We start from the raw sequence: 26,799 nt of genomic DNA, 5'->3' as shown, positions 1-26,799 counted from the left end.
CTGACCGGTAACATGGCGGTTGACATGGCCTGGAAGCTGCGCGCGCAGCCAGAACCGCGAGGGAGGGGCTGTGGGCAAAGAAGTGGTTTCTGCACATGCGAGTTTCCCCAAAAGGTAGCAGGTTCGAATCCTCGAGTGGATGAAGTTTACCTGCGGCCACCCCCAAAATAGTGACATGTGCTGAGCCTGGCTCTTCCCATATTATTATTTTTTTTTTTTTAAAGATTTTATTTATTTATTAATGAGAAAGATGGGAGGAGAGAGAAAGAACCAGACATCACTCTGGTACATGTGCTCCCAGGGACTGAACTCAGGACCTCATGCTTGAGAGTCCAATGCTTTATCCACTCCGCCATCTCCTGGACCACTCTTCCTGGATTATTGATTATGCTCCAGGGAGGGGAAAGTGTATGTGTTCACATTTCTTTTTTTAAAAAAATCGTTTTATTGCATACAGACACAGAGGTGAGGGAGAGATGGGGAAAGAGACAGACATCTGCAGCCCTGCTTCACCGCTTGTGAAGCTTTCCCCCTGCAGGTGGGGACCAGGGGCTCGAACCTGGGTCCTTGTGCACTGTGACATGTGCATGCAATCAGGTGCACCACCTGGCCCCGCAAAATATTTATTTTAACAAGATAGATACAGAGGGGCCAGGCAGTGGCCTTTTATTATTTCCTTTTTGTTGCCCTTGTTTTTATTATTGTTGTAGTTATTATTGTTGTTGTTGTTACTGATGTCGTCGTTGTTGGATAGAACAGAGAGAAATGGAGAGGGGAGGGGAAGACAGAGGGGGAGAGAAAGACAGACACCTGCAGACCTGCTTCACCGCCTGGGAAGCGACTCCCCTGCAGGTGGGGAACCGGGGGCTCGAATTGGGATCCTTATGCTGGTCCTTGAGCTTTGCGCCACGTGCGCTTAACCCACTGTGCTACCGCCTGACTCTCAACCTTATGTAATTTCTTGGAAGCCAGGTGGAGGCACAAGGATACGGGTTCAAACCCCACAAACATACCTATAGAGGAAGCAGTTTCAGAAGCAGTGAAGCAGGTCTGCAGGTGTCTTTCTCTTTTTTAAAATACTATTATTTATGTTTTATTTATTTATTTTTGCTTCCAGGGTTATCACTGGGGCTCGGTGCCTGCACTATGAATCCACTGCTCCTGGAGGCTGTTTTTTCCCCTTTTGTTGCCCTTGTTGTGGTTGTAATTATTATTGTTATTGCTGTCATTGGATAGGACAGAGAGAAATTGAGGGAAGATGGGAAGACAGAGACGGAGAGAAAGACACCTGCAAACCTGCTTCACCACCTATGAAGTGACGTCCCCCGCAGGTGAGAAGCTGGGGGCTTGAACCGGGATCCTTATGCTGGTCCTTGCGCTTCGCACCAAATGCGCTTAACCCGCTATACTACCGCCCGCCGGAGCCCCCTGTTTATGTAATAATTTCTATTTATGGGCGAGGTTAGATAGTATAATAGTTATGCAAACACTCTTCTGCCTGAGGCTTCAAAGTCCCAGCCTCAATGCCCCACACCACCAGAAGCCAGAACTGAACAGTGTTCTGGTAAGATATATATATATATTTGGATAGAGGCAGAAATGAGAGGGGAGAGGGGGGGTTGAAAAGGAGAAAGGGAGTAGGGCGGTAGCACAGCGGGTTAAGTGCAGGTGGCGCTAAGCGCAGGGATCCCATTTCGAGCCCCCGCACAGCAGGTTAAGCGCAGGTGGCACAAAGTGCAAGGCGTAAGGATCCCGGTTCGAGCCCCGGCTCCCCACCTGCAGGGGAGTCGCTTCCCAGGTGGTGAAGCAGGTCTGCAGGTGTCTTTCTCTCCCCCTCTCTGTCTTCCCCTCCTCTCTCCATTTCTCTCTGTCCTATCCAACAATGACAACAGTAATAACTACAACAATAAAAACAACAAGGGCAACAAAAGGGAAAATAAAAAAAGAAAATTTAAAAAGACACCTGCAGACCTGCTTCACCACTCGTGAAGCTTCCCCCCCTGCAGGTGGGGACCAGGGGCTTGAACCCTAGTCCTTGCACAATGTAATGTAGGCACTTAACCAGGTGCACCACCACCTGGGCCCTCTCTATCTCTCCCCCTCCTCTCTCCACTTCTCTCAGTTCTGTCCAACAAAATGGAAAAAAAAATGACCACCAGGAGCAGTGGATTTGTAGAGCCAGCACTCAGCCCCAGCCATAACCCTGGAGGCAGAGTGAGAGACAGACAGACAGACCCACAGCTGTGCTCCACCACTCATAAACCTTCCCCCCTGCAGGCCGGGACCTGGGGCTGGAATTGGGGTGACGTGTGTGCCCCCCTTCTATCTGTGTCTGTCATCTGTCTCAGAGGCAGGGTACCCCCACTGTCCTGGCCCTGACCACACACACACACACACACACACACACCAGCTAAGTGCTGGGCCAGGATGGAACTGGAGGCCTCCTCGCTCTTCTGAGTCCTGCCCTCCAGCCACTGCACCCCCTTCCTGGGTGTGGGGAGGCGACAGGACACCCCCCTGCTGCCCCCCCCAAAAAAAAAGACAGCAGACGAGAGCGGTCGAGGCTTCAATTATTTACTGGCCCTGACCCCCTACCCCCAGCCTGGTGGGCTGGCCTCACAGAGGCCTCATAAATACGAGGGGGGCTGGGTGGTGGCGGGGGGGGGGGGGGGGTTGTCAGGCAGCTTCCTGGGTGCTCAGGGGTGCCGTGCCCACGTCCAGACGGCAGATCGGGCTGTCGTACACCATCTGCAGGTTGACCTTGTGGCCCACGAGCTCCCGGATGTTGTTGATCCCGTATTTGATCATCGTGGGGCTGAGGGGGGGGCGAAAGGGGAGGGAGGGAGGGGGCTCTGTCCTCAACTCCTTCTCAGGGGAAGACCTGGGCCCTGCCCCATAGTCCTCTAGGCTTCCCTTCCACCTTTGCTCTCTGCTCCCGGGCTGCGCCTCCCCCTGGAAGCCCTCCCTGACTGCCTCGTCGCCTCTGCCCCTCCTGGTCTATGGGGCTGAGGGCGCTCAGGCCTCCCATGCTTGATCTGTGGAAAGGCTCCCAGCTGGGTGTGAGCACAGGGTGGTGCTCAGTGGAGGTTTGTCTGAGGGGTGATGGATGGTGGGCGGGTGTGGACTGGCAGGCATAGGAATAGAAATACAAGAATCACTAGGTGGGGGAGTCGGGCGGTAGCGCAGCAGGTTACGCGCAGGTGGTACAAAGTGCAAAGACTGCCATAAGGATCCTGGTTCAAGCCCCCGGCTCCCCACCTGCAGGGGAGTCGCTTCCCAGGCGGTGAAGCAGGTCTCCCCCTCTCTGTCTTCCCTTCCTCTCTCCATTTCTCTCTGTCCTGTCCAACAACAACAACATCAATAACAACAACAACAACAATAAAACAACAAGGGCAACAAATGGGAATATATAAATAAATATATATAAAAAGAAGAATCACTAGGTGGGGGGGGTGTGTGGGGGGATGGGTCCATGTAGGATGCGAAATACCTGGGTGGGTGGCGGGTGGGCCAGTGAAGGGACGGGGGAGTGAATGAATGAATCTGGATGGTCAGAGAACAGAGGAGACGATGGCCAGATGGGGGGATCAGTAAGACGGATGGTGAATGAATGCATGGGGGATAACCAGGTGAATGAGTGGATAGAGGGGAGGGAGGAAGGATGGGTGGGTGAGTGGGTCGTAGAAGGATGAGTAGATGGATGGATGGATGAGTGGGAGGATGGGTGGATGGATGGATGGATGGATGGATGGATGAGTGAATAGATGGATGGATGGATGGATGGATGGATGGATGAGTGGGTAAATGGATGGATGAATGGATGAGTGGGTAGATGGATGGATGGATGAGTGGGTAGATGGATGGATGAGTAGATGGATGAGTGAATGAATAGATGGATGGATGGGTGGATGGATAGATGGGTAGATGGATGGATGGATGGATGAGAGGGTAGATGGATGGATGGATGAGTGGGTGGATGGACGAATGGATGGATGAGTGGGTGGATGGACGGATGGATGAGTGGGTAGATGGATGGATAGATGGATGAGTGGGTAGATGGATGGATGGATGGATGAGTGGGTAGATGGATGGATGGATGGATGGATGGATGGATGGATGGATGGATGGATAGATGGATGGATGGATGAGTGGGTAGATGGATGGATGGATGAGTGGGTAGATGGATGGATGGATGGATGGATGGATGGATGGATGAGTGGGTAGATGGATGGATAGATGGATGAGTGGGTAGATGGATGGATGGATGGATGAGTGGGTAGATGGATGGATGGATGGATGGATGGATGGATGGATGGATTGAGTGGGTGGATGGATGGGTGGATGAATCGATGAGTGGATGGATGGATTGATGGATGGATGGATGAGTGGGCAGATGGATGGATGGATGAGTGGGCAGATGGATGGATGGATGAGTGGGCAGATGGATGGATGGATGAGTGGGTGGATGGATGAATGGGTGGATGGAGAGATGGATGGATGAATGGAAGGATGAGTGGGTGAAGACTGGGTGGGTGGATAGATGGATGGTGGGTAGACAGATGGGCAATGGCACAGCAGATGGGCCCACAGCCCCCCACTCACCGCTCCAGGGACAGGCCCCAGGCGATGACCGACACATTCTCAGGAAGCCCCATAGGCAGCAGCATCTCGGGCCGGAAGATCCCTGAATTCCCGACCTCCACCCACTTCTTCAGGCCTGCAGGGATAGGAAGGCGTGTGGGGAGGGGGCTCAGTGAAGCTCGGGGGGGGGGGCATTACCCCCTCCCTCACCCCAGGGTCCCAGCGGGCCCGACCTTGGTGGTAGCTGAAGACCTCCATGCTGGGCTCGGTGTAGGGGTTGTAGGCAGGCTTGAAGCGCAGCTGGGTGATGCCTGGGGGTGGGGGAGTGGGAGAGGGGTGACGGGGGCGTCCCCCTTCTCCCCAGGGCCCCCCTGCCTGGCCGCCCGTCTGCCCACTCGCTCACCCAGCTTGGTGAAGAACTCCCGAAGTACGCCCATGAGGTGTCCCAGCGTGAGCCCATGGTCGGCCACCACGCCCTCGATCTGGTGAAACTCGGCCAAGTGCGTGGAGTCTAACGTCTCATTCCGGAAGACTCGGTCGATGGAGAAGTACTTGACCGGTGTGAAGGGCTTCTGGGGGGTTGGGGGGGGGTGTGCGCATCAGGGGACAGAGTCAGAATGGAGAATGGAAGGAGACGGGGCCAAGGTAAGCCCCGGAGTAGAGTCGGGCCCTGAGCCCCAGCACCACATGGGAGCACCACGTAGAGCATGGGTGAAGCTCCGGGGCTGGTGGAGATATACTAGGGCATCTCTCCTCTCTCAGAGGGGTCAAAGGGAGGAGGAGAGGAGCGTCCGAGGCCCCTCCCTGCCTGGGGAGGGAGACCCCACCTTCTGGGCCAGGCGGTAGAGGGCCCGAGCACTGGCCGAGGTGGTGTGTGTCCGAAGAAGGTTCTTCTTCGCCTCCGCTAGCTTCCAGGGGTACTTGTACCTTTGGGGGTGGGAGAGGAAACAGGCCGGAAGTGGGTGCTGGGGCTCTGCCCACTGTGCCCCTCCCCCATAACCGCCCATCACTCACCCCTGGGAACCATAGCCCCCGTGAGAGTGGGTGCGCTTGACACGGCTGACGTAATCCATGGGGAGCTGCCGGGCCTCCGCCGGGTCTGGGGGGACAGAACCCAGTGTGATGGTTACCCTGAGGGGAACCAGAGTCCTGGGTCCGCTCCCTCTCTCCCTCCCTCTACCCCACCCAGGACTCTGCTCCTGAGGGGAGCAGCCCAGCCCCAGGTCCTGAGGGAAGGGTGGGGGGAGGGAGACATGCTAGGTCAGGGAGTTTCCCCTGGTGCCACAGCACTTTCACATGTGGTGCCAGGGCCCTAAACTAGACAGCGTGCAGGGGAAGGAAGGTGTCCGACACAGTGAGCTAAGTCTCTGGGTCTCTTATTATTTTTGTTTTAGGCAGAGATAAAAACTGAAAGGGGAGACAGAGAAAGAGAATCCTGTAGCCCCGCTCCACTGTTCATGAAGCTTGCCCCTGCAGGTGGGGACTAGGGCATAGGGGGGGAGGAGCTCAAACTTGGCTCCAGGTCTATTAACTCATGAGAAAGACAGAGAGACAGACAGACAGAGCCTACCTCTCTCACACACAATGCCGGGAATGGAAGCCAGAGCCTCCTGCCTGAGAGTCCAGCGCTCTATCCACCATGCCAATCTCAGGCCCATACCACATCTTTGGATACGACACCCAGGAATGAATTTGGGGATCTGACACGACTGAGGCCACCTCCCCGTGGTCACCCCCGAGAGTGCTAACTGCTATAGTGCCTTGCCACATGGGGGGGGGGGGGCTGGCTCAGCTCTGAGCCCTGGTTCTACACTGGAAGCCCCACAGCACCAGGGAGAGAGCTCCGGGACTGTGGTATCCCTAATTCTGTGTCTCAATGTAATAGCCACCATTGGGGGGAAGGTGAGTTAGTACATTCAAAAGCAGGGGTGGGGTGGAGGGTTGTGTGTGTGTGAGTGCCCACGGGAGGACCCCGACCTCGCAGGAAGAAGGTGTCATGCTGGTCCCGTGCTGGGTGCTGCTGGGGCTGGAACAGGGCGTCGAAATTCCAGAAAGAGCTCTCAATGTAGTTGTCCGTGGGCATCTCAGTGAACCTGGAAGGAGGCACCATGAAAGGTGAAGTCCGGGCCCCTCACCAGGCCACGCCCCAGCCCTGTCACTCACCCATCCTGGCCACACCCCCGGCCTGTCACTCACCCACCCTGGCCACGCCCCCGGGCCTATCACTTGCCCATCCTGGACACGACCCCGGCCTGTCACTCACCCATCCTGACCACGCCCCTGGCCTGTCACTCACCCATCCTGGCCACGCCCCAGCCTGTCACTCACCCATCCTGGCCACGCCCCCAGCCTGTCACTCACCCCATCTCCAGGAAGATCTGGCGGAACTGGGTGCGCACCTTGAGGAGGGGGTGCAGGTGGCCGCTGTCCGGGGCGACGCCCAGGGCCTCGAAGTTGTAGGGCTTGAAGGGCCGGTCCCGCCAGGAGCCGCTGCGTGGGCGACAGACATGGGGTTACAGGGGGGGGAGAGCTCCTGGGAGACTGAAGGGGCGCCCAACTCCTCCCAGTGAACCCCGTTACCTGGAGATCATCTCGGGGCTCAGCTCCGTCTCCTGCTTGGACACGCTGGTGCAGAAGCCACTGCCCTTGCTCACCCAGTAGGTCTTCAGGGTCCTGGGGGGCCGGGGGAGGGCCCACGGGGTCACAAGGGGCTCCCCCGGACTGTGTGTCTATAGCTGGACCGCACTGCTCCCGGGGTCAGGTACGCTTTTTTTTTTCCAGAGAGGGGGAGATTCCACAGTAGTGGAGCTTTCCCTAAGGCTAGGGGGTCCTCTCATGTGGTTCTGGGGTTGGTACATGCGCCACCCCAGGGGACCCACAGGATCGCTGCTCTGAAAAGTGCAGCACTTCCTGTCACCTCTATCTCTCTCTTCTTATTTTATTTTTATATTTATTTACTTTTCCTTTTTGTTGCCCTTGTTTTTTGAGAGTTGTTGTAGTTATTATTATTGTTGTTGTTGATGTCGTCATTGTTGGATAGGACAGAGAGAAATGGAGAGAGGAGGGGAAGACAGAGAAGGGGAGAGAAAGACAGACACCTGCAGACCTGCTTCACCGCCTGGGAAGCGACTCTCCTGCAGGTGGGGACTGGAACCGGGATCCTTACACTGGCCCTTGCGCTTTGCGCCACATGTGCTTAATCTGCTGCGCTACTACCCGACTCCCTATCTCTCTCTCTTTAATCAGAGCTCTGCTCAAATCTGGCTTATGGTGGTGCTGGGGATTGAACCTGGGACTTTGAAGCTTCAGGCATGAGACTCTTTGCCATAACCATTAAGCTATCTACCCTCACTCTAAATTTCATTTCATTTTATTTTATTTTATTTTATTTTATTTATTTATTTAGCCTCCAAAGTTATCGTTGGAGCTTGCTGCTTGCACTGGGAATCCACTGTCTGGCCCCTGTCTGCCTTCCTCTCTCTCCCTCTCATGTTAAGAAACAAAACCTTGGGGGCCGGGTGGTGGCGCACCTGGTTGACTGCAAGCGTTACAACGCGCAAGGACCCAGGTTTGAGCCCCTGGTCTCCAGCTGCAGGGGAGAAACTGCGAGTGGTGGAGCAGGGCTGCAGGTGTCTGTCTCTGTCTCCCTCCCTCCCTCCCTTTCCCTCTCGTTTTCTGGCTGTCTCTATCCAATAGATAAAGAGAATTTTTTTTAAGTATAAAAAACCTCTCTGTGGGAATTGGGTGGTAGCGCAGCGGGGCAAGCGCACATGTATAAAGTGCAAGGACCGTGTAAGGATCCCAGTTCAAGTCCCTGGCTCCCCACCTGCAGGGGAGTCGCTTCACAGACGGTGAAGCAGGTCTGCAGGTGTCTTATCTTTCTCTCCCCCTCTCTGTCTTCCCCTCCTCTCTCCATTTCTCTCTGTCCTATCTAACAACGAACAACATCAACAATGGCAACAATAATAACTACAACAATAAAACAACAAGGGCAACAAAAGAGAATTAAAAAGAAAAACACCTATCGCACCAAAGTAAAAGACTCTGGGGTGGGTGGGTGGGTGGGGAGAATACAGGTCCATGAAGGATGACAGAGGACCTAGGACCTAGTGGGGGTTGTATTGTTATAGGGGAAACTGGGGAATGTTATGCACATACAAGCTATTGTATTTACTGTTGAATGTAAAACATTAATTCCCCAATAAAGAAATTAAAAGAAAAAAAGAAAAACACCTTTTTGTAGAAAGAGACAAAGAGGGGAAGAGGTTGCAGTTACACCATGTCCCCTTCTGCTCCTGAACCCCCTGGGATTGGGGTGTGGGGGGTCTCCCGAGTAACGGGCACTCACACTTCGGCCAGCAGCTTCCTCTTCCTGAGCTCACTGCGTTCCTTCTCGCCCAGTTTCTCGGCCTGGCCGGCACGGACCTGCTGGAGCCGCCTCTGCACCTCATCCTCCACGCTGTCCACCTGGCATGGCAGGGGGGCCCGTGAGCCCCGAGCCTCAAGGGGTTGGGGGGGGTTGCAGGCCCAGTCCCCCTGCAGAGACACTCACCGCCCGGAACACCCTGGGCCCATCGGCGCTGCTCTTATCCACGCGGATCCACTTGTTGGACATGGCCTTACTGAAGCCCACTTTGCCACTTGGCAGGCTCTGGGGGGCGAGGCGGGGGAATGCAGAACGGGCACCGGTCATTGAGGGGAGCCCAAAGCCCTACACCCCAGCCCCTGCCTCCCCGGCTGCACGGCTCCTACCATGAGCTGGCTCTGGGCCAGGCCCTCCGGGGGGAGGCTGTGAAAGACTCGGGCCTCATGGCTCCCTTCCCGGGCGATCTCCTCACCCTCGGCGGTCAGCTCCCAGAGCTTGGTGGAGCGCAGCTCAGCCTCGATGACCTGCAGGGAGGGAGATGGAGGGACAGGGTCAGGGGCCCCGGGAGGGGGTGCTGCAGATATAGCATTGGACTCTTAGTCATGAGGTCGCAGGTTCAAGTCCCAGCTATCACCGGTGCCAGAAGGAGGCGCACCGCGGAGCTCTCTCTCTCTCTCTCCCTCTTTTTGCCTCCAGGGTTATAACTGGGGCTGCTGGTGCCTGCACTATGAGTCGTCGCCCACTACTCCTAACATTTTATTGGACAGGACAGAGAGAAACTGAGAGAAGAGGAGATAGAGAGGGAGAGAGAGAGAGACACCTGCAGACCTGCTTCACTGCTTGTAAAGCAATCTCCCCTGCAGGTGGGATCCGCAAGTTTGAAGCTGGATTCTTATGTGGGTCCTTGTGCTTCTTACTATGTGTGCTTAACCAACCTCTCTCTTTTAGTTAAATATTTTATTCATTTACTTTAGTGAGAAAGACATATGGGGGAGAGACCAGAGTCCTGCTCAGAGTCTGGCTGATGGTGGTACTGGAGATCAAACCTGAGCCTTCAGAGCCTCAGCTGTGAAATTCTTTTTCTTTTTTTTTTAATATTTATTTTATTTTATTTTATTTATTCCCTTTTGTTGCCCTTGCTGTTTTATTGTTGTAGTTATTATTGTTGTTGTTATTGATGTCGTAGTTGTTAGATAGGGCAGAGAGAATGGAGAGAGGAGGGGAAGACAGAGAGGGGGAGAGAAAGACAGACACCTGCAGACCTGCTTCACCGCCTGGGAAGCGACTCCCCTGCAGGTGGGGAGCCAGGGGCTCGAACCGGGATCCATACTCCGGTCCTTGCGCTTTGCGCCACCTGCGCTTAACCCACTGCACTACAGCCCGACTCCCTCTTTTTCTTTTTAAAGTATTTTTTTCTTTTTGTAACAGTTTTTTTTTAATATTTTAAATTTTAAATCTTTATTTATTTGATAGAGAAAGCCAGAAATCAAGAGGGGGAGAGGGTGATAGAGAGGGAGAGAGAGACAAAGAGACACCTGCAGCACTACTTCACCACTTGCAAAGCTTTGTCCCTGCAGGTGGGGACCAGGGGCTTGAACCTGGGTCCTTGTGTATTTTTATTTATTGGATAGAGACAGACAGAAATCAAGAGGGTGGGGGATGATAGGGAGAGAGACAGACACCTACAGCCCTGCTTCACCACTCGTTAAGCTTTTCCCTTGCAGGTGGGGACTGGGGGCTCAAACCTGGGTCCTTGCACATTGTAATACATGCGCTTAACCAGGTGCACCACCACCCGGACCCCAGCTGTGAAATGCTTTTGGCAGAATCATGATGCTGTCTCCCCAGCATCTAATTCTATTTCTTTTATATTTATTTTTATATTTGTTTATTTATTTATATTATATAGAGACAGAGAGAAGTTGAGAGGTTCGGAGGAGACAGAGAGGGTAAGACACAGAGAGACACCTACAGCCCTGCTTCACCACTTGGGAAGCTTCCCCCTGCAGGTGGGGACAGGGGCTCGAACTTGGGTCCTTGTGCACTGTAATGTGTGCACTCAACCAGGTGTGCCACTGCCTGGACCGTCTATTTTCCTTTTTTTTTTTTTAAAGAGGCTCCCAGGAGTGGTCCGGGAGGTGGCGCAGTGATAAAGCTTTGGACTCTCAAGCATGAGGTCCCGAGTTCAATCCCCGGCATCACATGTGCCAGAGTGATGTCTGGTTCTTTCTCTCTCCTCCTGGTCTTTCTCATAAATAAACAAAAAACTCTTAAAAAAAAAAAAAAAAAGGAGTAGGTTGGTAGTGCAGTGGGTTAAGTGCACATGGTGCAGAGCGCAAGGACCGGCGTAAGGATCCTGGTTCGAACCTTGGCCCCACCTGTAGGGGAGTCGCTTCCCAGGCAGTGAAGCAGGTCTGCAGGTGTCTGTCTTTCTCTCCCCCTCTCTGTCTTCCCCTCCTCTCTCCATTTCTCTCTGTCCTATCCAACGACAACAATAATAACTACAACAATAAAACAACAAGGACAACAAAGGGGAATAAATAATTAAAAAAAAAAAAAAAAGAAGGCGGCTCCCAGCAATAAAACTGAGGGCTTTAAGTATTGACAATGCCAGTGGTCCAATGGGATAGTTCACAGACTTGACTGTTTTTGTTCTATAGTCTTACAGAAAGCAGGGAGACACCACTAGGCCATCTGTGGAGCTCCGGTGTGGTGCCAGGGCTGGAACCCCAGCAGCCTCAGGCTCGAGAGTCCAACATTCTAACAAAAGAGCCCAGTCAACTTTTTTTTTTTTTAATCTTTATTTATTATACAGAGACAGCCAGAAATGGAGAGGAAAGGGGAAGATAGAGAGGGAGAAAGACAAGAGAGACACCTGCAGCCCTGCTTCACCACTTGCAAAGCTTTTCCCCTGCAGGGGGGGGGGGAATGGTGGGGGGCTCCAACCCAGGTCCTTGTGGAAGGAAGGGGACAGGACATGGACACCTCCCTGTGTCCTGACCGAGGCTTCCTGCTTTGCTGAGCTGATGTTATCAGTATCCAGCTGCTCCCACCTGCCCGGCCCCAGCACCTGTCATGGTTCCCCAGCACTCCTGCCAGACACAAGCCCCACGAGGCCTTGCAGCCCCCAGCCCGGGCGGGGGGGGGGTGAGGGGGGATCTGCGGGGGTCTGTCACCGCCTGTCCCCTTGCCATCTGCCAGTGAGCTCCCCGGGCTTCCTCTCTGGTTCTGGGGAGCCCCCCGACTCAGCTGTCACTTGGGGAGGAGGGGCTGTGACATTCTCCCCTAACCCCCCCCCCCCCCACACACACACCCGAGGTGGGATGGGCTGTCCCCTCACTTGTCCTCGGCCACCATCGTCCTTGTCCCCAGCCCGACTCCGTCTTCCCAGGACATTTGCGGGAGATCAGCCCACGGGCCCGGAGCCCCCGATGGCCCCGCGATCGCCCCCAAATCCGGCCCCAGGGAGCCAGCCTGGACCCCGGGGGTGCATGGCGGAGGCGCCCCCTGTTCACCTCGCCCAGCGCCTGCAGGCTCTTCACGGCCCCCACCACCGCCTGGTGCTCCAGGCCCAGCTGGGCCGCCAGCTCCGCGCTATCCAACCCGCCATCGGCCGCCTCCAGCCGCCGCAGCAGCGCCTGGGCCACCGGCCCGTCCGCCATGCCTGTAGATTCCCAGCGCGCTCGGCGTGGCCCGGAAAAGCAAGCGGCGGCGGAACCGGAAGTTACGTAGGGCGAGCAGGGCGCCGCCATCTTGAACATGGCGGAACTCGTGCTTGGGATGCGGACGCCGCCATCTTGAATGTGGCTTGGTCTGGCCCACCCGTGAACTTTCTCTCTGGAAACCCTGTTGGAGGGTTCCTAGACCAGAGAGGTCAAATGGATGACCTCAGATAGAGAGTCATAGTTTTTCTAGCATTTTTATACATTTTTTTTTCCTTTTTTTTAAAAAACTTTTAATTTTATTTATTTATTTCCCCCAGAGCTATGCTCAGGTTTGGCTGATGGTGGTGCTGGGGAATGAACCTGAGACCTTAGAGCCCTCAGGCAGGAGAGTCTCTTTGCAGAACTATTCTGCTATCTGCACACTCGCATTTTATAGATTATTTTTAAAAGAAAAAAATGCTTTTAATGTGCTGGAGAGATAGCATAATAAGACTCCGAGGTCCCAGGTTCAATCCCCAGCACCAAAATCAGCTAGAGCAAAGCAGGACTCTCTCTCTTAAATAAAATATACAATAAATGTTTTTTGTTTTTTTTTTAACGAGAGAGCACTGCTCAGCACTGATGGTGCTTACAGGAGTATTAAACGTGGGAGTTTAGGCCAGGGGTAGATAGCTTAATGATTATACAAACAGACTGTCATGCCTGAGGCTTCTAAGTCTCAGGTTCAATCCCCTGCACCACCATAAACCAGAGCTGATCAGTGCTCTGGTAAAAATAAATTAATTAATTCATTAAAAATTAAACACCAAGGGAGTTTGGAGCTTCACGCAAGAGTCTCTTTGGAGAGCCATTCTGCTATCTACCTCCACCCATATGACTATATTATCTAAGAATTCTTGGGAGTTGGGCGGTAGTGCAGCGGGTTAAAGGCACGTGGCGCAAAGCACAAGGACCAGGGTTCAAGCTCCCAGCTCCCCATCTGTAGGGGGGTCGTTTCATAGATGGTGAAGCAGGTCTACAGGTGGCTTTCTCTTCCTGTCTCTGTCTTCCCCTCCTCTCTCCATTTCTCTCTGTCCTATCCAACAACAACAATGGCAACAATAACAGTAAGGGCAACAGCAAGGGCACAAAAAAAAAAAAAATGGCCTCCAGGAGCAAGAATTTGTGGTGCAGGCACCAAGCCCCAAAAATAACCCTGGAGGCAAAAAAAAAAGAATTGCTATCATGTGGTCCGGGAGGTGACTCAGTGGATATAAAGTGTTGGACTCTCAAGCATGAAGTCCTGAGTTCAATCCCCAGCAGCACATGGACCAGAGTGATAATCTGGTTCTTTCTCTCTCTCCTCCTATCCTTCTCATAAATAAATTTAAAAATATTTTATATCATTTTTTAAATTTGCTTTTTTCCCCCTTTTGTTGCCCTTGTTGTTTTATTGCTTTGTTGTTATTGCTGTGGTTGTTGTTGGATGGGACAGAGAGAAATGGAGAGAGGAGGGGAAGACAGAGAGGGGGAGAGAAAGACAGACACCTGCAGACCTGCTTCACCGCCTGGGAAGCGACTCCCCTGCAGGTGGGGAGCCGGGGGCTCAAACCGGGATCCTTATGCCGGTCCTTGATCTTTGCGCCATGTGCAGTTAACCCGTTGTGCTACCGTCCGATCCCGCAATAAAATATTTTTAAAACTTCGATCCCCCTCTTCGAATACACCAGAGTGACATTCTGCTTCTCTATCTCCACATTTCTCTCTCTCTCTCTTTTTAAATGTACTTCTTTATTATTGGAAAGTGACAGAAGGAAATTAAGAGGGGAGAGAGAGAGAGACAGAGAGACACCTGCAGCCCTGCTTCACCATTCATGAAGCTTTCCCCCTGTACGTGGGGGGCCAGGGGTTTGAACTCCATTCCTTGCGCACTGTAATGTGGGTGCTTAACCAGGTGCACCACCACCTGGCCTCCATTCTCTCTCTCTCTCTCTTTCTCGTTCTCATTAATGAATAAATAAGAATTTAGAGTGAGAAGAGAGAGACAGGGCCAGCTCTGCTAGTTGTGTCCACGAAGCTGGGGAAACTGGTACACAAGTCCACAGTGACCTCTTAGATGCTATTTATCGAATTATCTGGAGGAGGAGGAAGCGCCCATCCCTGCTCACTCATGTGTAATACCTGAAGCAGACTTAGATTTACAAGTGCAAGGGAGTCTCTCTAGACTCTGAACCACCCCCACCTCCCTCTAGCTCTCTGTTCCATCCCTGTGTGTGTGTGAGAGAGAGAGAGAGAGAGAGAGAGAGAGAAAAGGAGATTATCCCTAGGGTTTCACTGTTCCACCGTAACTCTTTCTTTCTTTCTTTCTTTCTTTCTTTCTTTCTTTCTTTCTTTCTTTCTTTCTTTTTAACCAGAGCACTGCCCAGGTCTGGTTTATGGTGATGCGAGGGATTGAACCTGGGACGTGACAAAGCCTCAGGCATGAGAGTCTGTAGTGCTATCTCTCCCACACACACCTGCCCCAAGGTAACTTTTTTTTTTTTTTTTAGATAGCATAATGGTTATACAAAGAGACTCTCATGCCTGAGGCTTCAAAGTCCTAGGTTCAATCCCCACCCCCATCCCATCTTCACACCATAAGCCAAAGCTGAGCAGTGCTAAAAATAAAATAAAATAAAATAAAAGCAAAATAGAGAGGCCAGGTATTGGGGCACCTGGTGGAACATATATGCTACAATGAGCAAGGACCTGGGTTCAAGCCCCCATCCCCACCTTCAAGAGGAAAGCTTCAGGGGCCAGGTGGTGGTGCACAGGGTTAAGTGCTCACATCACAGTGCACAAGGACCCAGGTTTAAGCCCCTGGTCCCCACCTGCAGGGAGAAAGCTTCACAAGTGGTGAAGCAGGGCTGCAGGGGTCTCTCTGTCTCTCTCCCTCTCTATCTCCCCTTTCCCTCTCAATTTCTCTCTGTCTCTACCCAATAATAAAGAAAGAAAGAAAGAAAGAAAGAAAGGGAGAAAGAAAAAGAAAAATAAAGAGGAAAGCTTCCTGAAAGGTGAAGCAGGGCTGAAGGTGTCTCTCTGTCTCTCTCCCTAACACCCTCTTCCCTTTCAATTTCTGTCTCTATCCAATAAATAAAGATTAAAATATGTTAACATCAACCAATAAAAACAAAATAAAAAAAGGAGGCTGGGGAGGCAGCATGGTGGTTCTGCAAATGACTCTCCTCCCTGAGGCTCTGAGGTCCCAGGTTCAATCCCCAGCACCACCATCAGCCAGAGCTGAGTAAGGCTCTAGGAGAAAAAAAATCCTAAATAAAAATAAAGCATTACAGGGGGTGGAGATAAAAAATAAATAAATAAAATAAGGCATTAAAATCAATTAGCAATATTAATAGTATCTGATGTAAATTTCTCTCCTTCTTGTTATGTTTTTCCCAGAGCTCTGCTCAGCTTTGACTCATGGTGGCGGGGGGGGGGGGGGGGGGGGGGGGGGGAATGACCTGGGACCTCAGAGCCTCAGGCAGGAGAGTCTCTTTGCAGAACCATAACACTGTTTCCCATTTAATTTATTTATTTTTATTTTTCAAAGACATTTATTATTGGATAGAGACGGAGAGAAATGGGGAGGAGAGAGGGAGATAGAGAGGGAGAGAGACAGAGAGACACCTGCAGCCCTGCTTCACTACTTGTGAAGCTTTCCCCCTGCAGGTGGGGACTGGGGGCTTGAACTCGGGTCCTTGTGCACTGTCATGTGAGCCCTTAACCAGGTACACCACTGCCTGCCCCCCCTCATTTTATTCTTTTTTTATTCCCTTTTGTTGCCCTTGTTGTTTTATTGTTGTAGTTATTATTGTTGTTATTGATGTCATGGTTGTTGGATAGGACAGAGAGACATGGAGAGAGGAGGGGAAGATAGAGAGGGGGAGAGAAAGACAGACACCTGCAGACCTGCTCCATAGCTCGAACCAGGATCCTTATGCTGGTCCTTGAGCTTTGCACCACATGAGCTTAACCCGCTGCGCCACCCAGGCCCTCACTCTTAAAAGCTACCACAGAGCTCCTCCCTGAAGCCAAGTCCCTTTGTTCCTTCTTCCTCCTCATTTTTTTTTTTTTTTTAAATAAAGGTAGAGAGAGAGAAAAAGAAAAAGAGAGAGACAGAGAGAAAAGACCACAGCCGGTTGGGTGGTAGCACAGAGGGTTAAGCACAGGTGGCGAAAAGCTCAAGGACCGGCGTAAGGATCCCGGTTCGAGCCCCCGGCTCCCCAACTGCAGGGGAGTCGCTTCCCAGGCGGTGAAGCAGGTCTGCAGGTGTCTGTCTTTCTCTCCCTCTCTCTGTCTTCCCCTCCTCTCTCCATGTCTCTCTGTCCTATCCAACAACGAATGACATCAGCAACAATAATAACCACAGCAAGGTTACAACAACAAGGGCAACAAAGGAGGGAAAAATGGCCTCCAGGAGCAGTGGATTCCTGGTGCTGGAACCGATCCCCACCCTGGAGGCAAAAAAAAAAAAGGAAAAGAAAAGAAAAGACCTCTGCCCTGATGCTTCCTCCCTTGAGGGGGCCAGTCTTGAACCTGTGTGCAGTGCATTGCCTAGGGGAGCCATTTCTCCAGCTGCAAGATCCCAGCTTGCCAGGCTTCCACCAGCTTTGCATAAGGCCAAGGAGCAGGAAGCTCCAATTCCTCTGTCCCTGTCACATGGTGGAGGGAGGGGACAGAAGGAGGGACCATGGAGGTTGCTGGGGTGCTCTCTCAGGCATTGTGTCCCCCCCCCCAGGCTGGTCAGGAGAAGGGGCCGGGGCAGAAGAACTCCCACTTACCCCAGGCTCTCTGGGGTTCAGTCTCCCCTAGCCCACTTCCATTTGGAAAGGGTACCCCTCCCTTTTGATCTTTCTGTTTCCCCAATCTCCTTCCTCCTTCCTGCAGGGGCTCCCGGGAAGCAGGGAGCCCCACTGGATCCAGGCCCTCTATTTGAGGGAGAAGATTCTAGACTCTGCACCTTATCTTCCCCACCATCTGGCCTAGCTGAGTCTTTTTCTTTTTCCCCCTTTCCCCAACCGAACCTCCAGCCCTGCTAGGAGAACACCTCTGCCCCTCGTAGTAGCCGTTTTCATTGCAAAAACCAGGCCGTTTGTGGCAGACCACAAGCCAGCGACCACCTTTTTTCATTTTACTGCCCAAGGGGGAGGAGGGGAGAGGGATGGGGGCTCTTTCCTTGGGGGTGCGGGGCCCACAGTCTTCACAGCTCTCTCCTGTCTCTCTGATAGAAAGCTTCTCGACAGGGAGTCCCGCAGTAACGCAGCGGGTTAAGCGCACGTGGCACAAAGCACAAGGACCAGCGTGAGGATCCGGGTTCGAGCCCCCGGATTCCCACCTGCAGGGGAGTCGCTTCCCAGGCTTTGAATGAACCACAGAAGGGTGAGGCGGCCTGATCTAATCAGGGGTCCCTCCCCCTCAAATCAGGGCCACCACTCGGCCCCTTAATTTCTTCTTTTAGGGAGTCGGGCAGTAGCGTAGCGGGTTAAGCACACATGGCACAAAGCGCAAGGACCAGCATAAGGATCCTGGTTCGAGCCCCTGGCTCCCCACCTGCAGGGGAGTCGCTTCCCAGGCGGTGAAGCAGGTCTGCAGGTGTCTGTCTTTCTCTCCCCCTCTCTGTCTTCCCCTCCTCTCTCCATGTCTCTCTGTCCTATCCAACAACGACGACATCGATAACAAGAACAGTAATAACTACAGGAATAAAACAAGGGCAACAAAAGGGAATAAATAAATAAATATAAAAATAAACAAACAAATAAATAAAAAGAAAGCTTCTCAACAGAGCCCTGAGAAAGTGCTTCAGCTGTCAGAGCACAGGGTTTCCAAGGTAGGTGGGGGTCTTGGGTCTTAGGTCTTGCGTTCGAGCCCCCAGAGCTGCATATGCCTGAGCCATGCTCTGATGTTCTCTCTCTCTCTCTCATGAATTCTTTATTTATTATTGGGTAAGTACAGAGAGAAATTGAGAGAGGGACAGAGAGAGACACCTGCAGCCCTGCTTCACCACTCTTGAAGCTTCCCCCCTGCAGGTGGGTCATTGCGGTCTGTCCAGTGTGTGCACTCAGTCAGGTGTCCCCTCCATCTCTCTTCCTCAACAAATAAGATTTCAATAAATAAATTAATTAATTAAATTAAAAAAGGGGAAGCCCTAACAGCCATTTATGTCCAGGATGGGGACAGGGGCGCTCTTTTCTCCCGCAGGGAGGTTTTGCTAAGTGTCTTAGGGGTGCACTGGCCCTCAAGGCTGCAGCATGTAGGCTAAAAAGCTCCTGGTCCCCTAAAGTCCTCTGTCTCATTCTATGAGACCATGGGTGTAGACAGACAGACAGACAACAGTCCTGGGGAGATTCTTTTTTTTTTAAATTTATTTTATTTATTTATTCCCTTTTGTTGCCCTTGTTGTTTTATTGTTGTAGTTTTTTTTGTTTTTGTTTTTTTTTGGTGGGGGGAGGCTGTTGCAGAATGCATGTCTGGGATTTTCCTTGCTGGCCTGTAAGGTTGTGACATCGGGCAGGGGGTGGTCAAGGAAGCCCCCAGATCCCCTAAAACTCGGGTGGATTCTGTGCTATTTTAGGAAGCATGGGTGTAGACAGACAGACAGACAGACAGACAGAAAGTGCATGTCCGGGTGGGGATTTCCAGCCGGGGAACGCAGGGTGAGAACGCAGCCTAGGGAAGCTTAGCTAGCGCGCCCCGCCCCCGTCTCCCTTGGGTGTAGAGGTTGATGGGGGTCGGGGTGCCAGGATCCCCTCGGTCTCCCGCCCCGCCGCGCGGCCCCTTTAAACGCTCGGCGGCTCCCCGTGTCCCGCGCCGCTGCGTCGCGGCCGAGCCAAGCCCAGGTCACGTGAGACGCCGCGAGGGGCTCGCGCCCCCTCTACCGCGCCGGGTGGGCGTCCCCCACAACGCGTGGTGGCCCCTCATTGGCCAGAGGGGCGGCCAATAGAAATCGGCCATCTGGGAACCCAGCGTTCCGAGCCGCAGCCTAACTTGCTCTGCCGGCGCCGGACCAATCGGAAGACAGGACTGCGAGCCCAGGCCAATGAGAGCGCGCGGGGGGCGGGCCCAGGGGGCGGGGCGGGTTGGTTGGCGGCGCGGGAGGGTATAAGAGCGCGGGGGGGCCGGCGGTCGCGTCCGTCCGGACTGCGGAGTTGCTGCCGCCGCCGCTCCCTGAGGAGAATCTCTCCGGCCCCGCCGCCGCCGCCGCCGCCGCCGCCCCCTCGGCCCGCCATGCTGTTGCCCTTGCCGCTGCTGCTCGGCCTCCTCGGCCTGGCCGCCGCCCAGCCCGTCGTCTACTTCAAGGAGCAGTTTCTGGACGGAGGTAACGTCGGGGCGCCGCCCGGTAGCCGCTCCCCGCGCCCCCCGACGGCGCGCCCGCCCCCGCCCCCGGGGGACGCCTGTGAGGCCCGACAACGGGGCCCCCGAGACCGGACCGGGGCCGCGGGCGATCCGCCTCCCGTGTTCCCCGGGGGCCTGCGGGGCGCAGCGGCCGCCCTCGGAGTCGCGGCGGCGGCGGCGGCGGCGGCGGGGGGGGGGGACGTGGGGTTCGCGGCGGCCGGAAACGGGGTGCGGTCGTCGGGGGGGCTGGACGGGGCGGGGGCTGGGGGGCGCCACCGGGGAGCTTGAGTGGGGCCGGGGTCACGCAGGGGTCAACTGGAGCCGGGGTCAGGGGTCACGGAGGATCCGTGGGGGGGGGAGATCCGGCCGGCTGGGGGGTGCGGGCGGGCTTGGTCCCGATGAGGGGGCGCTGCAGATCGGGCCGGGGGGGGGGCTGCAGACCTGATTTGGGGGTGCAGCCCTGACTCTGAGGCTGTAGATGAGTTTTGGGGGTGCGGGACGGGTCTCGGGAGTGTGGATAAGATTTTGGGGTGCAGGGCGGGTTTCGGGGGGTGCGGGGCGGGTCTCGGGAGTGTGGATAAGATTTTGGGGTGCAGGGCGGGTTTCGGGGGGTGCAGGGCGGGTCTCGGGAGTGTGGATAAGATTTTGGGGTGCAGGGCGGGTCCGGGGGGTGCAGGGCGGGTCTCGGGAGTGTGGATAAGATTTTGGGGTGCGGGGCGGGTTTCGGGCTGCCGATGAGTTTTGGGGGGGTTGCAGAGCCCGTCTGGGGGGCTGCAGACCCGACTGTGGGTCTGTAGATGAGGTTTGGGGGTGCAGGGCGGGTTTCGGGCTGCAGGTGAGTTTGGGGGGTGCAGAGCCCGTCTGGGGGGTGCAGGCCGGGTTTCGGGTCTGTAGGTAGGACGTGGGGGGGGGGTCGTTGCAAGATCCGATGGGGGGGTGCGGGTCTGCTCTGGGGGTGCAGACGAGGCCCCGGGGGTCGGGGCCCTGAGGCGATTTTTAGGGTGGGTGGGGTGCGTGTTGGGGGTGCAGCTGACTGGATGACACTCCCCCCCTCCCCTCCCCCCCCCTGCACCAGACGGCTGGGCCAACCGCTGGGTGGAGTCCAAACACAAGTCCGACTTCGGCAAATTCGTCCTGAGCTCCGGCAAGTTCTACGGCGACCAGGAGAAAGACAAAGGTGAGAGGGAGGTGTGGGGGTGATCCCCGAGGACTTCCTGGAGGCCGTGGCTTCCTTCCCTCTGCTGCCCTCTCAGGGACACACACACACAGACACAGCCTGGGAGGGCGGCGCCCACCGGTCCCCTCACCCTCACCCCTGCCCCCCCTTCCCCCAGGCCTGCAGACCAGCCAGGACGCCCGCTTCTACGCCCTGTCCAGCCGCTTCGAGCCCTTCTCCAACAAGGGGCAGAAGCTGGTGGTGCAGTTCACCGTGAAGCACGAGCAGAACATCGACTGCGGCGGCGGCTACGTGAAGCTCTTCCCGGCCGGCCTGGACCAGGCCGACATGCACGGGGACTCGGACTACAACATCATGTTCGGTGAGGACCCGGGTTCGAGCCCAGGGCCCCGTGACAGCAGCCGAGGGGCTAACGGGCCAAGAGTCCTGCGGGGCCTTTCCGGCTCTGGGTGTCAACTCCTGATCTCGGGGCGCTGGGTGGGGGGGAGACAGACAGAGACCCCCGTAGTCCTGCTCCAGCACTCGAGAAGCTTCCCCCCTGCAGGTGGGGGCCAGGGGCTCGAACCCGGGTCCTCGCTCGTCGTAACGTGTGCTCAAGCGCCCAGCACCCAGCCCGTTTGTTCCGAGAGCCCTGCTGAGCTCTGGCCCGCGGTGGTGCTGGGGATTGAACCTGCGGCCTCAGAGCCAAGGACTTGGGGTTCTGGACTGCCAGCTCTTTCTTGCCCTCGGGTTCCAGTTCCTTCTCGTTCCCTGTGTGGAAACTTCACAGCCACGGGGGCCTGGTGTGGGCTGCGGTGCATGGAGCTGAGGGCCCGGGTTCAAGACCCTGGTCCCCACCTGCAGGGGGAAGCTTCCTAGGGGTGAAGCAGGGCTGCGGGTGTTCCTCTCTCTCCCTTCTCTCGATTTCTCGCCGTCTTCACCCAACCAGTGAAGGTTTAAAACAGAAAATTACAAAAAGGAAAAAAAAAAGGCAAAACTTCACAGCCGCAGAGAGAGAGAGAGGAGGGAGTCTGGGTGTGAGGGAGGAGGCATAGCTGCGGGAGACGGCTCGGTGGTTCTGCAAAAGATTTTCCGGCCTGAGGCTCCGAGGGCCCAGCTTCAATCCCCAACAGCACCATCAGCCCCCAAAATAAGCCTCGTGGGGTTATTATTATTACTATTGTTATTTTGGAATTATCTTGACTGGGTAGACTGTAGAAATTGAGAGGGAAGGGGGAGACAGAGGGGACCCGAGTCAGACAGCTGCAGCTCTGCTCCACCGCTCACAAAAGCTTTTAAAAACCCTGCAGGTGGGGACCAGGGATTTGAACCTGGACCCTGGATGCTCACCACCACCCAACTCCTGTTTTCATGATTTAAAAAAAACAAAAAGCTCACATTTCTGATAAAATAGAAACCGGGAGAGCAGCCCTGCTTCACTGCACTTGAAGCTTCTCCCATGCGGGTAGGGACTAGGGGCTTGAACCCGGGTCCTTGCACACAGTGATGCGTGGTGTGCGCCACCATCTGGCCCCCAGGGAAAAGGCAATTTAGTCCTGGACCAGGGAGCAGCAGCGTAGGCCAGCGCCGAGTCGCACTGTGGTATGTGTGCCTGTCTGCCTGTCCGCCTGCCAGTCTCTGGGCGACACTAGGGTTGTCGGTGGGCCTGGTGCCTGCACACACACATACGCACACATACGCACACGGAGAGAACTCGAGGGGGAGAGACAGAGACCCCTGCGCGGACGGGCCCTGAATCAAGGCCAGCGGTCAGCCGCAGCCGCTGGTTTCAAACAGGAGCCTAAAGAAACTGCCTTCCTCTGGTCTGTTGGCCATTTCAGCCCTTTGCGGAATGAAACGGTCAATTCATCAGGAAGAAACATCTGGGCAGGGGCCGGCTGGCAGTGCCCCTGCTTCTTCTGCTTCTAGCGTTTGCCCTTCTTCCGTAGCCAGTCAGCAGCATCAGGTGGAGCCTGATGTCAAGTTTCGAGACCTCCTTTGAATCTGGAGAGGTGGCAGTCGTTGACTATGTGGGTCATAGTCTGTCTGGAGCCACAGGGGCAGTTCGGGTCGTCTCTGGCTCCCCAGCGATGGAACATAGCGGCGCACCGGCCATGGCCTGTTGGATAGCGATTGAGGAGGGCCCGATCATAACGTGCTAGGTCAAAGCCGGGTGGACGCTCGCAGGGGTCTGTGATGAGGTGTTTGTTCTTGACCTCAGCTGACTGCCAGCTCTGTTTCCAAGAGTCTGGAACAGAGAAGTTCAGTGTAGGCGTAGGGGACCAGATTGGGTGACCAGACGTCAAGCGCGCGCACAAGTGCGCCAGGACCCGGGTTCAAGACCCGGGTCCCCACCTGCAGGGCGGGGGGGGGGGGAAGCTTTGTGAGTGATGAAGCAGGGATCAGTCTCTCCCTCCCTCTCCATTTCTCTCTGTCCATTTCTCTCTGTTTCAAAAAGGGGGTCGGGCGGTAGCACAGTGGGTTTAGCAGCACGTGGCACAAAGCTTAAGGATCCCGGTTCGAGCCCCCGGCTCCCCACCTGCAGGGGAGTCGCTTCCCAGGCGGTGAAGCAGGTCTGCAGGTGTCTGTCTTTCTCTCCCCCTCTCTGTCTTCCCCTCCTCTCTCCATTTCTTTCTGTCCTCTCCAACAACAGTAACTACAAAGGAAACACCAGGACAGAATAAGAGACTCCGACCCCTGCAGCGCAGCTAAGCCCTCCCCCCCGCCCCCTCCTCCCCGCAGGCCCCGACATTTGCGGCCCCGGCACCAAGAAGGTCCATGTCATCTTCAACTACAAAGGGAAGAACGTCCTCATCAACAAGGACATCCGCTGCAAGGTGAGCGAGCGAGGGAGGAGGGGGGCTGTGGGCTCCTCTGCGCCCCCCCCAGCCCCCCTCTCCTCTCACCCGCCCCTCTGTCTGCCCCCACCCCCAGGACGACGAGTTCACCCACCTGTACACGCTGATCGTGCGGCCCGACAACACCTACGAAGTGAAGATTGACAACAGCCAGGTGGAGTCGGGCTCCCTGGAGGACGACTGGGACTTCCTGCCCCCCAAGAAGATCAAGGACCCCAACGCCGCCAAGCCCGAGGACTGGGATGAGCGGGCCAAGATCGACGACCCCACTGACTCCAAGCCCGAGGTGCCTGCTGGGGGGCCGAAGGGGTGTGTCCCTCCCCCACACACACACACACTGGTGGGGCGCAGGCGCTGACACGCTCTCCCCACGGCCCCCCAGGACTGGGACAAGCCCGAGCACATCCCCGACCCCGACGCCAAGAAGCCCGAGGACTGGGATGAGGAGATGGACGGCGAGTGGGAGCCCCCCGTCATCCAGAACCCGGAGTACAAGGTGGGAAGGGGACAGATGGGGAGGCCTCCTGGCAGGCCAGGGAGTCGGGGGTTCGATTGCACCCACGTGGGCTCCCGGGCTGACCCCAGACCCCCACACCCAGGGCGAGTGGAAGCCCCGGCAGATCGACAACCCCGACTACAAGGGCACCTGGATCCACCCCGAGGTCGACAACCCCGAGTACGCCCCCGACAGCAGCATCTATGCCTACGACAGCTTCGCCGTGCTGGGCCTGGATCTCTGGCAGGTGAGCTGCTCCTAGTGCTTGGGTGCCTCCTGCATGGTGCCAGGGCTCTGACACTTTATCATTAGGACTATTTTTCCTTTTTTTTTTTTTTTTTTTTCCAGAGCACACTGTTCAGCTCTTGCTGATGGTGGTGTGGGGGATTGAACCTGGGACTTCAGAGCCTCAGGCATGAGGCTGTCTACCCCCACCCTATTATGATTATTTTTTAGTGACTTTTTACCACCACCAGTCGCAAAGCACCCTGCAGGTGGGCACTGGGGGCTCAAATCCAGGTGCGCCCACCCCCACCCAGCCCTGAACGCTCGGCCCCTCCGCCTGCACATACGGCGCTGGGGATCAAAGTCTGGACCTCAGGCTTGAGAGTCCAAGGTGCTCCGTTCACTGCACCCCTCCTGGGGTAACCCCTGCTAGACTGCACTTTTTCTTTTCCTCTTTTTGTTTTGCATTCGAGAGACCTAGGTCTCTCTTGCCTGAGGCTTTGAGGTCCCAGGTACAATCCCCAAGGACCACCGAGCAGGACTTGGTGGAAAAGGCAAAAAAAACAGTGAAACAGCAGAAGGCAGATCTAGATCTAGGTCAGCACTGGGTGCTGAGTCCTCACTGCAGAAGGGGAAACTGAGGCACAGAGACCAGACACTCAGTCGGCACAGCACCGGCGTCAGGACCCTTTTTCAAAACGGACTTCCTCCGATGCGTGTGGGGAAGGGCGGTGGCCTGGGCCTCTGGGTGTGGGGGGAGGGCGGGCTGATGGGCTCTTCGCTGATCACTGCACCCCCTCCCCCCCCAGGTCAAGTCCGGGACCATCTTTGACAACTTCCTCATCACCAACGACGAGGCGTATGCCGAGGAGTTCGGCAATGACACCTGGGGTGTCACCAAGGTGGGCACCCCCCTCAACCCCTCCCAGGGCTCCCCCCCAACCGCAGGTTGCGTCACCCGGCTCTACCCCCCCACACACACACACACAGGAGGCCGAGAAGCAGATGAAGGAGAAGCAGGACGAGGAGCAGAGGCTGAAGGAGGAGGAGGAGGACAAGAAGCGGAAGGAGGAGGAGGAAGAGGCCGACAAGGACGAGGAGGAGGACAAGGACGAGGATGATGATGAGGAGGAGGAGGAGGACTCGGCCGCCCCCACCCCCGCCGGCCAGGCCAAAGACGAGCTGTAGGCCCCCCCGCCCCAGGGCTGGACCCACGCCCAGCCGCCCGTCACCACATAATGTCTCTGTGAGACTTCTGAGAACTTTGCGGTTGTTGGTTTTTTTTTTTCCTCCCTGGCGGGTTCTGATTTTGGGATTCTGTTTACCCCATTCTCCTCCCCTAATCCCCCCCTTTTTTTTTTTACTGACATTTTGTCTCCCAATTCTCTGCTCCAGTGACACCCCTGGCCCTCATCTTTCTGGGTTAAACATCTGTGTCTCCTACTCCCCCCTCCACACACACCCTGCCAGCCCTAGAGCCTGTCTGCTCTCACCTAGAGTGAGCGGTATCCCAGCGGTGAAGTGAGGGAAAGGGGGGTCAGGACTCCTAGAGCCCCAGCTCTGATCTTCCCCCACCCCCTTTCTTGATTCCCCCATCCCAGGACCCGGCCACTTCTTGGAAGGGGGGGCCAGCGAGTCCCAGCTCCCCCCATACTTGAGAATGTAAAAAAAAAAACAAAAAACTACAAACAAAATTTCTATTAAATTAAGTTTTGTGTCTTCTCCCAGACTCTCTTTTGGGGAGAGGGGACCCTCCCATTTTTGGGGGTTCGGGCAAGGGCCTAGTGGGCGGCGGGTGGGTCCTGCCTTGCAGCCTCTTATGTTGGGAACTGGAAGTTTTGCAGAATCCTCAGGTATGGGTTTGAACCCCAGGGAAATAAAAAAAAAAAAAAGCTTGGGTGGTGAGTTTTTTTTTTAAAAAAACACATTTTATTTGCTTAAATTTAATAAAAGACTAAATCACCGCTCATTTCTGGCTGATGGTGGTGCTGGGGGTTGAACCTGGGACCTTGGGACCTCAGGCAGAGGAGTCCTTTTGCAGAACCACTCTGCTATCTTCCCCCTGTCCTAGAAGCAGTTTGACCCATAGGCATGAGACAGAC

The 26,799-nt window shown here is 55.2% G+C and overlaps 2 protein-coding genes and 1 non-coding gene across 3 annotated transcripts; 2 read left to right on the top strand and 1 right to left on the bottom strand.

Annotated features, from left to right (window-relative positions):
- Positions 1 to 2,558: 2,558 nt before the first annotated feature.
- On the bottom strand, positions 2,559 to 12,644 carry FARSA (phenylalanyl-tRNA synthetase subunit alpha). Its single transcript, XM_060181816.1, has 13 exons — positions 12,463 to 12,644; positions 9,334 to 9,471; positions 9,134 to 9,232; positions 8,930 to 9,048; positions 7,162 to 7,254; positions 6,943 to 7,071; positions 6,559 to 6,674; positions 5,596 to 5,680; positions 5,409 to 5,508; positions 4,985 to 5,153; positions 4,815 to 4,892; positions 4,603 to 4,717; positions 2,559 to 2,815 (listed from the first exon to the last, which is right to left on the bottom strand). Exons 1-13 carry the CDS (start codon positions 12,607 to 12,609, stop codon positions 2,677 to 2,679), a joined length of 1,527 nt encoding a protein of 508 aa, XP_060037799.1. The 5' UTR covers positions 12,610 to 12,644; the 3' UTR covers positions 2,559 to 2,676.
- A 7,105-nt stretch (positions 12,645 to 19,749) lies between these two features.
- CALR (calreticulin) lies at positions 19,750 to 26,419 on the top strand. The gene is made up of 9 exons (XM_060181819.1): positions 19,750 to 19,945; positions 21,038 to 21,139; positions 21,297 to 21,500; positions 23,861 to 23,955; positions 24,053 to 24,262; positions 24,359 to 24,472; positions 24,576 to 24,719; positions 25,507 to 25,599; positions 25,688 to 26,419. The coding sequence occupies exons 1-9, from the start codon at positions 19,855 to 19,857 to the stop codon at positions 25,883 to 25,885; spliced, it is 1,251 nt and encodes a 416-aa protein (XP_060037802.1). The 5' UTR covers positions 19,750 to 19,854; the 3' UTR covers positions 25,886 to 26,419.
- LOC132535706 (small nucleolar RNA SNORA2/SNORA34 family) lies at positions 22,865 to 23,003 on the top strand. The gene has a single exon (XR_009547419.1). It is a non-coding gene; the product is annotated as a small nucleolar RNA SNORA2/SNORA34 family (small nucleolar RNA).
- Positions 26,420 to 26,799: the final 380 nt, after the last annotated feature.

The sequence above is a fragment of the Erinaceus europaeus genome, chromosome 23, assembly GCF_950295315.1.
Source record: "Erinaceus europaeus chromosome 23, mEriEur2.1, whole genome shotgun sequence".
In the NCBI taxonomy this organism is placed as follows: domain Eukaryota; kingdom Metazoa; phylum Chordata; class Mammalia; order Eulipotyphla; family Erinaceidae; genus Erinaceus; species Erinaceus europaeus.
This window is presented reverse-complemented; position numbering and strand designations above follow the sequence as displayed.

Bases quoted from the DNA above. Each gene is read 5' to 3' on its own strand.
- FARSA (XM_060181816.1), bottom strand. From the start codon at position 12,609: ATGGCGGACGGGCCGGTGGCCCAGGCGCTGCTGCGGCGGCTGGAGGCG. The intron at 5,509-5,595 runs GTGAGTGATGGG...CCACCCCCAAAG, and splicing joins GGGGGCTATGGTTCCCAGGG to GTACAAGTACCCCTGGAAGC. The intron at 2,816-4,602 runs GTGAGTGGGGGG...CCCCCCCCTCAG, and splicing joins TGGGGCCTGTCCCTGGAGCG to CCCCACGATGATCAAATACG.
- CALR (XM_060181819.1), top strand. From the start codon at position 19,855: ATGCTGTTGCCCTTGCCGCTGCTGCTCGGCCTCCTCGGCCTGGCCGCC. The intron at 21,501-23,860 runs GTGAGGACCCGG...TCCTCCCCGCAG, and splicing joins GGACTACAACATCATGTTCG to GCCCCGACATTTGCGGCCCC. The intron at 24,263-24,358 runs GTGCCTGCTGGG...ACGGCCCCCCAG, and splicing joins CCACTGACTCCAAGCCCGAG to GACTGGGACAAGCCCGAGCA.